The 12,419-nt window shown below is 44.4% G+C and overlaps 1 protein-coding gene across 6 annotated transcripts; it reads right to left on the bottom strand.

Moving 5' to 3' along the window:
• Positions 1-845: 845 nt before the first annotated feature.
• On the bottom strand, positions 846-12,100 carry znf395b (zinc finger protein 395b). 6 transcript variants are annotated; one of them, XM_031877318.1, is made up of 10 exons: positions 11,951-12,100; positions 9,675-9,847; positions 8,965-9,143; positions 8,669-8,874; positions 7,021-7,220; positions 6,748-6,848; positions 5,241-5,583; positions 3,390-3,485; positions 3,072-3,178; positions 846-1,503 (listed from the first exon to the last, which is right to left on the bottom strand). In XM_031877318.1, the coding sequence occupies exons 2-10, from the start codon at positions 9,792-9,794 to the stop codon at positions 1,392-1,394; spliced, it is 1,464 nt and encodes a 487-aa protein (XP_031733178.1). In that variant the 5' UTR covers positions 9,795-9,847; positions 11,951-12,100; the 3' UTR covers positions 846-1,391. The 6 variants fall into 6 exon arrangements, with proteins under 6 accessions (XP_031733178.1, XP_031733177.1, XP_031733175.1 ...); XM_031877317.1 differs by having other exon boundaries at positions 5,241-5,580; positions 8,965-9,155; positions 11,951-12,099; XM_031877315.1 differs by having other exon boundaries at positions 8,965-9,155; positions 11,951-12,098.
• Between the last annotated feature and the right edge of the window lie 319 nt (positions 12,101-12,419).

Genomic DNA, 12,419 nt, shown 5'->3' with positions numbered 1-12,419 from the left:
CTCAGAATGGACAAACCAAAGATACTGTTTCACATTGCTTTGGATCGCACCGTAGTTACAGACATTTGGCAGAGATTTGGCAGAGAAGTTTCAGTCTGTTGCAATCTGCAACCTCACCACTAGGTGACGCCAATGACTATATACACAAGGCGGTCAAGGTGGCGGAAAACATAGATAGGGCGAGTTGTTGCCAAGCACACGCCGTTCCTTTTCTTCTGGAAACGGGTCACGTGCACAGTTTAATTTGTGCCGGATCTCGTCGCACCAGGATCCGGGACCTCTCCCTTTTTCCACCGCCCGTGTGTCGATACCTTATTTGCGCGGATCCGGTACCTCTCGCTGCATAAAAGTCAAAAATGATCACATGATTACAGCTAAGCAGAAGTGTTTGTGCTGTGAAATGAAAACGGCTAAATCGGGGGGGGGGGGTGTCAATGGACAGAACTCAACACGGTTACTAAAGTTTTGTTTATATGGTTATACGGAGTATGTACGGAGCTGTTTATACTCTATGCAGTGCATTATTTTCCGAAAGGCCAGAGGGTGTACAAACTGTGAAGAATCAAAAAGACCACGAGTGTAACGCAGAGATTCGCCAATAGACTGAAGGTGTAACCAGCATACAGCCATAAATCAACCTCCACGATGCAGAGGAGGGATTGTAATTATCTGTAAACTCATATCTCATATTCAGGGACTACTTTACTGCCTTCGTACAAACCCTGTAAAGAAAGAAGACAAGTATTAAAAGCATTACAAAGAAACGTACGTTGAATATCCTGTAAACTATTTGATTTGGCTGCAAAATATTGACTCAAATGAAGATTTCTAAGACCCCCTGATTCTAAAGCATTTAAAAGAATTGTCCTTTGTATAATCCCGTGACATGTAAATAGTGCTTTTATCAGTGAACCATTTGTCACATTCACGTGATCGATATCGCCGCGCACCTCCGGCCGAGTTTACTTACGGCAGCAATCCACAGACAGAAATAAACCGACAGAGAGAGATTTGCACTGTTATAGGGAACTGACCAATCAGGAACGGACACATTGTGACTGATAAGAGCCAATCAGAAAGCGAACATGTCTGCGCTTTCAAAATGCTCCATTTTAGCAATTTGATAGCGTCGGAGTAGCGTGGATGTAAAGGTAACCAGGCGTAAAACCTAGCAGAAGTTATGCATTGCAAAATGAAAACATATTAGTGTGGATGTAGCCTGAAAGAAAACAAACCACAAGTGCTGTTTTTCTTGATGGCTCTCAGGCCCTGATTGATAGCCTCTTTTTGATAAAAGTCTTTTTTTTTAACCACTCATCCATCCATCCACGTCTTTCTTTCCCATGCTCGCTCGCTCTCTCTCGCTCTCTCTCCCCGTCACGCAGCAGTCTTTAGTCGAGGAAGCGCTGGCAGGCCTTTTTCCAGCGACAGGCAGTGCACCACTGATCCTTGCGCTCCACTCCGTACACCTTGCGGCACTTTTTGGCCTCCCCGCGACCCTTCCTGCAGATGCAGAGACACAAATCATGTGGATGAGAAGTGATGAGAGAGGGCAAAGGAAAGGAGAGGGCGCTGAGACGCACACTTGATGTGAGCAATCTCTATAAAAACATGAGACTCAGGGGAAATAACAAATTAATAATAATGAAGAGAAGATTGAATCAATTTGATCTTTCCTGGCCATGTCATGGAAATGTGATTTCTCCAGACAGTGGGCGATAAAATGACAACCAGGAGGTGAGAGATAGTGGACAGATGCTGGAATCATAACAGAAAGCAGCAGAAGGATGTGAGGACCCAGATCAATATAGATTATTTACACTCCATGTTCAAAATATATGGAACCTTCTTGATACCGGGCTTCTACATCTGAACTGTAAAATAATATATGAAAACTGGACATTAACAACAGCGTCGCCTCACCACTGATCAGGTCTCGTTACTATAGCTGAAGGAATCTGGTGATAAATCAATTAGCCAATCCTCAGAAAAAAGAACACATTGATTATTGTTATAATTTAGTTTGAGGATTTTTCAGGGATTTTTAAAAATATGTTAAATATTCCCTAGTTCTTCCCTATCTTCAGATTTTTGAGTGTTAGTCAGACAAATCAACACATTTGATGACGTCATCTTGGTATTTCGGAAACTGTGAAGGACATCTTCCATTATTTCATTTCATTTTATAGACCAACTGATTGATTGATTGATTGAAAAAAAGTACTTGTAGATAAATCAAGAATGAAAATAATCATTTTAATGCATAGACTTGAATTGGACAACAAATACATTTATGTTGCTCTTGTTTTCTGGAAGTTTAACGAGTTGGCTTTCAAGAGTAACTTCTCCTCTTTTTCTATTCATGTATTCATAACCTGACCCGTGATCTTTTCCTAAACCGAACCAAGTAGCTTTCTTGTCTAAACCTAAGGAGATTCATGGCTGGGCAAACCTCTCCCACTTGTGCTCAATTTCTCTCACCAGTGTGGCATGAAAGTGGGATTAGCAAGCTAGCTAGCTAACTAGCCAGCCGCTAAATGATTAAATATGAAACAACTTAACGCTTCATCCACATACTCTCGTCACAGCGTAGGAAAGCACTTTGCTATCACCAGATGAGTGACAACTTTGTTCGGATCATTTCCTGTAACCAGTGTAGCATGAAAGCATGGGGGAGTTAGTAAGTTTAGCTAGCTAACAAGCCTGCCGCTAAATAAGGGAGATCATACAACTTCCTCCACATCAAAGACTCTCGTCACAGCACGTTGCTATCGCCAGATAATCTACCAATCACAGCACAGTATTACTAGCCATTGCAAGCCAATCACAGCACCGTAGGGCGGGACCAGGCAGAACACTCTTGGGGCTGAAAAGATAACGCAGTGTGACAGAAACATTACCTGCTAAACATCAGAATGTTAGCATGTAGCTCAAATCAGTGCTCTGCCTAACAACGTATGGCACAGAGACACACGCATGGCTGTAGACTCTTTGTGGTGTTTGAATTCTAAAAGCAGGTAAAAAAATAAAAGAGTTGAAAGTCAAGACCTCGAGCAGGAACAAAGCCTCACCTGAAGGAGCAGTGAGTGCGGGAGGGAGACACACTTATTGGCTGCAGCCTGTTCTGTTGGAGCCACTGTTCCCCGACACTGACAGACCGACAGCGAGGTTTGACCACCTAAAGAGACACACAACCACAGAGAAAGTACAAAAGCAGAATGAAGAATAAGTCACGAAAGAGGCATCAAATGTGGTCATTTCATTTCCCTGTGGCCGGCATGGTTGCTACACAAGCATTCGTGGCTGTGTTCTCTAGATTAGTCAAGTCAGGCTGTCGGGCAGGTAAACAAACAGACACATATGAAGACATAACAGGACAGAAGACCCACCGGAGTGTTACTGTGGCCAGTGACGGAGGTGGAGGGGGTCCAACCCTGGCAGCCAGGGCTTCTGGGGGTCCCAGATACCTGGATAGGGCTACAGGCCTGGATGGAGTAGAAGAGAGGAGGCAACACATGATTCACCTTAGAAATAAGGGTGCCGAAAGCTTCTTCCTGATGGGCTGAGGTTCTACCCAGAACCATTTGCCAAACCACAATCCTCCAGCAGCCATGACACCCACGCAAACACAAGTGCTGCTCCATTAGCAGCACTGACCCACAATTCAACCCACCCTGGGCAGGACCTCCCCTCCAGATTCCTGCATCCCTGAAGAAATGTGGTCCAAAGAATGGACAGAGTTTTACATCTGTACCACATAAGAACATGCACATTTTTCAAAAAGTTTGCAGGTTGAGTCAATCCAAAGTGGGCACATGTCTACATCTGGTCCTAACCGGCCGTACACAACCACACTGGGAGATTCCATGTCGTGTTTTTCTGCCATTTACAGGCTGGAGAGAGTCTAGTCTCCTTGGGGGAGACAGCTTACTCTCTCACTGTCACAAAGCATCTATTTACAGACTCGGCGGTACAGGGTAAATGCGGGTCACCAGTGAAATGTGCTGCTTTGTGATGCATAAACAAAGTAGTAGCTCATTGGCTCGTTAGAGTGGGTATCTACATGGGGAGACAACCCCCACGACAACCAGGCAACATAAAAAAAAACACGGCACAGAGACTCCTGTAAAATTAAGAGAATGTCCTTTGAGATATTTATATTTAGCAGGAGAAAATCCGTACACTCCATTTTCATTTGCAGCCTGATTTCATGGAAAAGACGACTGAATTTGGGCGACAGAATACAAATCCCGGTATTCGCACGCTGCATCCATGTCTGACATTGAATAATTCATGCTAACAAGAGCTGGGCTGTCTCCTTTTAGTCGCTCTCAGAACGATCGCCGCCCACAAAACATTGCTCGCTTGCAGAGAAGAACTCTGGGAAGTAAACAATTATTTATTAAAGTTAGGGATCTTAAATGCCAATGCTAAAACGGGTACTTTGTGCCAAAACTCAAATAGACCGAAAAGAAATCTCTCATATTCGATGGGTTGAGTGTCTCATTGGAATAAATTTCAGCCTGCAAACAGCTTTTAACATTAACAAAGCCTTGAAAAATCCCCATTCAAATCGGGACTAATTACATTATTTTCGGCTGGTTAAGCTCCGACACTGCACTGATCAATCATCTGCTCAGTCATATGAAAAGGAAAAGTAATATTTAAAACCATATTTACCAGCTGTGGTCTGGGAGGAACCTATGTCATCTGTTATTAGCTAGATGTGACTATATCTTATTATTTTCTGAAAATAATCCACATAATGATCCATTTAAAAGAAAGGAAAATATAACTGTTGTAACAATTTCCTGAAACTGCATCCAGCTACGGATTCATATGTTATATTTGCACAAAAACAGAGGTGAAAAAGAATCACATGTTGTGGTGTGAAGTGGGTTATTAATCGGGGACTATTTTAGGGTTTAGAGCTGGTAGATGGCTTTTGTCACCTCTAGACAGAGCCTGGTAAGCTTTTCACTCTTTTCTAGTCTTTATGCTAAGCTACGATAACTTGTTACCTCTCTCGTTATTGAAATGTCAAAAACACTCTTAGTATTCACATTTTTTGTAGAAATAGTGTAATTTCCAAATGATCCCGATCAGTCAGAGGACTTATTGGCTCAGAAGAACTTTTTCATTTCCCTTGTGCACCCACTGTTCCTGCCAGTACTTTACAGCCATCACAGTCAGCAGGCCAAAACTCCTCGGAGACCACAGAGCAACGCGGCTGCACCCACCTGATAGAGATGCTCTGAGTGGATCTGCCAGAAGCTGCTGGGGGCCGACTGGCTGAGCGGACTGGGCCTGCTCGGGCCGGCCCCGGAGCTGGAGTTGGACCTGGGTCTGTGAGCTGGAGGGATCTGGAGCCCAGAGGGAGGAGGGGAACTGCAGGAGGCCCAGCTGAGATGGGAGGACGAGGACTGGCCCAGAGCTTGCTGGGAAGGAGCCGGACCTGGAACTGGAGCTGGAGCCGGACTTGGAGCTAGAGCTGGAGCTGGAGTAGAGCTGGCGTCCACAGTCTCACAGGAGATCTTGGTGTAGTAGAAGTCCTCCTCTCTCTGGGACTGATCTGACCCACTGCTGTGTGAGGCAGGCGGAGGGACGGACCAGATCAAAAGTGAGAGTTGTTAACTTGGACCTTTACTGAATGCAGCACTCGCTGTGGCCCAGATAGAAAAAAAAATCTCAAAATGTTTCAACACTTCCTGTAACTAAGTCAGAGCACTCCCACAACCTGAAAATTTGATTCCCTCTTGTTTTTTTAATGTTGTTTTGCAGCTCAGAAATGTTCTAAACGGCTGAACTGTCTGGTTTACACTAAACCTCAGACTACAATGGAGGAGTGGCTGAAACCCTAGGATGTCATATTACTACCTCTATAGCAATAGATACACCTGAATTACTATTATTATTATTATATTGTATTCTTTCAACTAAAGACAACAATATTGCAGTTTAAACGGGATTAAAACATTACATTTTGGTAATAGTGATGGAACTCAAACCTCTTTTTTTGGTACAGACTGAAATGTGTTTGTAAAACTGTCAAGTACTTAGCTTGTAATCTTGTAGACTCATTTTTAAATCGATGAGTAAATCTACTTTCATTCATTAAAGAATTGTTGCATTGAAAAATCCTCTTCCCTATGTGCCATGGCATGGTTCATGGTGTTGAGGTGGAGCCAAAACATTGTAGTAGTTCAGTAGTTATTTAATAATTTTTAGTTAAAAGATAGAAAGCGGCTGGAATAAACAGGACACACACTTTTGTGTCCATTTTTTTTCATTATTTGAAGATATTCGGGGGATGGGCCCGTATGACGAAAACCCCGACGCAACATCGGCAAACGTCACAGCTGCAACAAAACTTGGAAAATAGCGATATAGGATGGGGGAACTGAATTTGATGAATTTACTGTTAGACCCCTAATGAGACAAGAATTACACCCGCGGACCCTCCGCCTCTCTCTGCCGCTGGGACGAGAGCGGGAGCCACCTTCGGAGACGGCTCGCCGCAGCTGTAGCGACTAGAATTCTTTTCTTTTTTGTCAGTGAGACATAAGGTTCAGCCCCCTCCACAAAAAAATACACTGTCATTTTCTTACAGTCCCTAAATTATCAAAAAAGTATCATTTTGGTGTCTGAACCTGAAGTCAGGCACTGCAGCAGCACCAGCATGGAAGCATTCCCAGCATCCATCTCTAATTGGGGATGCAACTGACTGTACGCGTAAATCCAACTCACCCCAGATGCAGCACACGGATGTGTCTTTTCATTCCAACTGAAGACGTGAGCACCTTGCCACAGCTGGGCCACAGACACCTGTACACACCTCTGAAAGAGCTCTGAGAGAGAGAGAGAACACAGGTGAAGTACACGGACAGGAAATCAGGAGAAATGCACAGAAAGACTCAAAGTCTTCAGTCACATGCTGCCTTTGCTGGTTCTAAGGGCGCCTGAGGTCTCCACCACACGGCGCTGAACCTTCAGCTGTGACCAACGTATGCAGCTGCGCACCTTTGGCTTCTTGGCATTGAGCTCCTCTCCCTGCTCCAGCTCCATTTGCAGGCCTTCGTCGGGGCTGCTGTCCATCTCCGTGACGGACGGCGAGGGGGCGGGACTCACGTTGCCGTGGTCCCAGCTCCAGTAGCCGCTGCTGCCGCTGTCGGAGAGCTCGCCGCCGCCACACTCCATGTCAGCTGAGGAAGACGAGCCAGCTGGAAAAGCAGGAAGTCCGTTCTCAGAAACTCTTTTTACCGAGTGACCTCTCAACACTATAAAGAGGTGAATACATCTAAACACGCCACCATCGTTGTCCTGCCTGATCCTCAGCTAAACAGGTGACTGTGAACACATGCTCTATGGTTTAGGAATCAGATATTGTGTGAAATAGAAACTGTGCATTAGGGACAGGAGACAGCAGGTGTCTCACACTGTGTGTTGTCCCATCGTCTCTTTAAATGCTCTGTTCCATGTTTACTGCTATTTTGTTTTTCACCTTGCCAAAAAATCTTTAATTGCAAGAAATCTAATTTTTTACTTTAATCAAAGTTTTAAAGGGAAAGTAGACCCGGTAGTAGCTACTACATCCGTCCTGCATGTTTCTTTATTCAGCTTCTATCTATCGGAAGCACAGCAGGGATTTTCACAAGCAATTCCTCTTAGTGAGACTAAGTTTTCATATTTCAATATTCATAAGTGATAAAACACACCTTGCTCGATTCAATCCACTCAGGGGCTTTCGTGGTTTCTTGGTCTGTTATGACCAGCAGCTTATGGCGGCTAATGTTAGCAAACTTTAGACATATGCCATCGTTCACTGGCTTTAAAACTCTTTTCTACTGAAGAGGAGAGACTACTGGTGAATAGGGTCGAGATTAACTAATAGGTATCACCATTAAACTTCCCCAGTTGATAACTTATATTAAGACAATTCTTCTTTTTATTCCAAGTAATAATGAACAACAATAACAATCTAATTTAGGAGAAGGTATTTTGGATGTTATGGAAGCAAAATGTACTGGTGCATTAAAAGCAATGACTTACGACTCTGTATACAATAATTTAGCGTTCAACATTATATTACTAATGCAACAAGTAACATTATGCAGCTAGAGTTACAAAGTCTCGTTTTAAAACAGCAGAGAGATCAACATCTAAACAAAATGAATTTTGCTCAAAGAATGTTTTCTGGGTCTGATAATAAGGGACATTTTGCATATAAGCTTATATTTGCTTCAGTCCACTGTTGGTTTTACCGCATGCAGCAGCTGCACAAATATTCTTTTGTTATCTATTTTTTTCTTTTTGTTATATACTGCTTTTGTTACTTACCACTTCTTTTGAAATCTTGCTTTACTAACAGAGCACATGTACTGACTACAGCTTTAACAAGGCTGAAAACGAGGTAATACTAACTAACAATAAGGACCCTTTATAAAGGCTTTATAAGCTGTACTGATGTCTTTGTGAGAGATCAATCATAAGACATTATTAATGCTTATTTGGTTCACACAACTACAGACTTGATAATGAAATCCCTTTATTAATAACTTATTAACATGTATTAGTGCATTATTGTCAAATAGAGGAGGATAACCAACCTGGCAACCCAATATTTTTCTTGGCTATGGCTTATAAATGATCTAATGATGATGATGTTTACCATTAATGAAGTCATCAGTGACAGATGCTTTATTAGAAAGCGTAAACAGCTGGACACTGGCGAGGCTGTGTGTTGGTATGAGGTGAGACAGACCTGGTCCGGGATCTGTCTGTGGAGGGCCCTGGACCACGGGGCTGCAGGACAGACTGGTCAGAACCATGGCCGCCATGATCTCGTCCATCTCCACCGACCCTGGGCTGCGGAAACTGGACGCAGCAAACAAAGAAAAGTCTCCTTTAGACTCCTGGCGTGTGACGAGGTGCAGCCCATCACACACCATCACCTGCATCCCTCACCAGTACGGGGCCTCTCGGCTCGCCGGCCCGTTGCTGAGGTGCATTGTGGGTGCCGCGGCTTGCGAGGAAGCAGCCCGGTTGCTCCAGCCTCGCTCGGCCTCCCTCTGCGGCAGCTGGACTGATGTCGTGTTCTTGCGATGCCGGCTCTCCGCGAACGCTTTCTCCACCTGCGCACACCACTGTGTGTCCACCTTTGGTTAGAAGTAATGAAAATAAAGAGCTCCTAGTTAAAAAAATACGGCAGCAGCTTTTGTTCCAACACTACACACCCAGGCAGTAAATGAATGGAAACAGACAGTGAGTAACCCAGACTCTCTTTCAGCCTTATTGGGTTTACATGAGTCTCTCTGTTGACCATGAATAAAGCAGTTTAGGGAATATTTCCTGTCCATCTGTGGCGTCCTGCCTGCAGACAGCACAATCTGCCCATATGACAGTGGGAAAAGGATGTGGGTGCCAGCTTCTGACCAGGCGGCGCATTACGCATAATGCAGGAGGAGGAAATCATCATCCATTTGAGGATGCTCTTTCCTTTTTCTGTGGCTTACTGAGATGTTCCTCCTCCCATCATCAAAATATGAGTCATAACCAACATATTGCCTCCTGGCGACTGCTATATTTACATGTGTTTATCCAAAAACATAAACGAATGAATAGATAGAGGGGTTGGAAGTGACGTGAATTGGGAGTCCCTCTCTCCGTCCACTCACCAGGGTCCGCTGCGTGTCGGGCCCGCCGCCGCGCGTCGTTACCGAGGCGCGGGCCTGCGTTCCCTCCGGGCTGACTGCCGTCCCGCCCGGCCCTGCTCCGGCTCTGTCCTCAGGTCCCATAGCTGCCACGGTGCTGCTGCACACAACTGAGGGGAACTGGATGTCACACCTCCCTGCAGACGAGACACCAGGTACAACATGAGATTAGAACCAGTCCAAAATATCTGACTGCACTGACGAATGTTTCAACAGCAATGCAATATGCATTAAATGTTTTATTAAAGTTAGTGTTGCACTTCTATTACGTTCGGGTACTCAAGGCAGATTTAAAAAAAAGTATGCCCAGCAGAGGTCGAGATATCCTGACGGGCTCCCCTAGCTTCAAAATCACTGGATCCTACATTTCCCACAATGCAACTCCATAGCATCTTTCATTCGAACCTCTCCGCCTCCCAGATGTCCACTTCTTTCGAAGCCCACACCACGTGACATTCATGTGTAAAAGTGCCCGTTTAAATCCACTTTATATTTGAACAACTTCCTTCTTAAAAGCATTAAGCCTTGAAGGTTAAAGGTTATTTCCAAACAGGAAGAACCACGGCACCAAATGATAACCGTTAGGCCGTCTCTGATGAATGAACATGTTGATCGAGAAGGTGAGCGGTGAGTCTTGGATCTCTCTGCCTGACAGCGCAGAGCAAAAACACCGCAGGGGATTTTAAAAATGATTGCAAACATTTGAAGTGAACACAGACTTGTGAGCGTTGAGCTGGTGCTGCAGTTGTGTTGTCTATTCTGATAAAGTATGCGACTGATAAGGAGTTCCGGAGACGTGATCTGACGTTCACTGTGACCTGACGCTCATAGAGGTAAAATGGGGGTAGTGCTGCATTCAAGGCACGTGGGAATAATGCTGATGAAATGGTCAAATGGCTCAAAACTTTTACTAAAAAAATGTACTATGCTTGGAGTATTATGTCACTTTAAAGCTGTCAAACTCAATGACTGGAGACACATTTGAGCTCATGTTACAGTAATTATTCAATCCCTGGCAAAGATGCCAAATAGTTTTGTCTTTTTCAGTTTTATATTCTTGTGAATTAAATATAAAACAAAAAACTTTGCAGACTTGCCACTAACCGATAATAATACAAATAATAATATATAATGTTTATTTTGGTGATTATGAAAATGACCATGATTATCTGTTTGTTGTACAGGATTTGTTATTAATATGAATATAATGATTCAAATACATTAAAAAACACCAAACACGACGATAAACTGTCAAATAACTCTGAAATAGTCCTGATACTGTGTAATATTTTATAAAGGTAGCCGTGTCACAAAGTGAATAGTGTACACAGTCGTTCATGTTCATAAACTGCACGTTGTTTACCTCTCATTAGACCGTCGTCTGACTGTTTTCAACGAGTAACGCTCTCTGTGCACCCGAACGCAGCACAAAGCCCGATTTCCCCCTCCACATTTGCACCAATCAGCGTCGGGCTTCGGTAGTAAACAAGCGCCACAGTCTGGGCGGGGGATCCGCCGCTCATTGGCTGAGCTCTGCGTTTCAGGCACACACCTCCTTTCTGACAACGTGTGCGGACACGAGTTTTTCCGGGGGGATTGTGAGCCGGACGGGCAACGCTGCTGCAAATAACCGCACTTTTGAACGCAAAAAAAAAAAAAAAAAAAAACACAGCACGGTGAAATTACACTCGCCACCCATCATGCAACAGGAGAAGGAGGTCGACAGAAGGGATGCAAATGTAGCGTGTGCTGCTAAAATGAACACACAAACAATAACGTCACCAGCTCCTACTGATTTAGCGGAGGCGGATGCGATCAATTTATGGACGCATAATAAGAGCTTACACGCATTTTAATACTACAACATTAAAAATAATGACGTTATAACATGGGTTATTGCAAATGTGCTGTGAGTCGCACGCGGTGACAGAGCTTTAAATGACGCAATTCGCACTTTCCCAAACAAATACAGCCTTGTTTTGTTTCTATAGCGGTGGTTATGATGCGCTTTATGATACTCACTTGAATATAAGTCAGAGTTTAATCATCCGTCAACTACAACACTGATCTCCACCCGGCAACGCAGATTGAGAGCAGGAGAAACACCCCCTTCCCTCCTCCCCCTTCCCTCCCCCAGCTCAGCCGCTGTAGGAAAACAATATTTTCTACGCTGCTTCGCTGCAACGCACCAAAACATATCCGCTTAGAACATTAACCACAATGTATTTTTTTTTTCTTACTCGTTCGGTGGAGACCTCGGTCCTGTCCGTCCCGTCACTGAGCTTCAGAAGCCGGTCGTTGCTGCTTGGCTGGCTGTCCCGCCGCTTGCCGGCTCTCCAGTCTGTCAGGGGGGGTGGGTGTGTGGGGGTTGGAGGAAAAAGGGGGTTGGTCGGTCGGATACGCGCCCTACGTGCGTCTGTTTGCCGAACCAATGCCTGCGCAGTGGCAGCTGTGCAGAGCGCAGAGACATCGACCACGAGCGCGCGCCGTGCACAAAAGTATGATGTAGGTGAGGGGTTACCAGAGCAGCAGCGGCAGACAGCATCCTCACTGTCGGTCTGTCTCTCTGTCTGTCTGTCTCCCTTAAGCACATACAAATCTGAGCTTTAGAAATTGGGTTGACGGTTTGGATTCTGTCCTTAATAAAGAAAAACAAGTGTGCAAAATTAGATATTTCAACATGAAATGCATTGCATTGAAAATACACAG

Source organism: Anarrhichthys ocellatus, unplaced genomic scaffold (genome assembly GCF_004355925.1).
Source record: "Anarrhichthys ocellatus isolate YVR2014 unplaced genomic scaffold, GSC_Weel_1.0 scaffold133, whole genome shotgun sequence".
Classification (NCBI taxonomy): Eukaryota; Metazoa; Chordata; class Actinopteri; order Perciformes; family Anarhichadidae; genus Anarrhichthys; species Anarrhichthys ocellatus.
The sequence above is the reverse complement of the archived record's forward strand: the minus strand, read 5'-3'. Positions and strand labels throughout refer to the sequence as shown.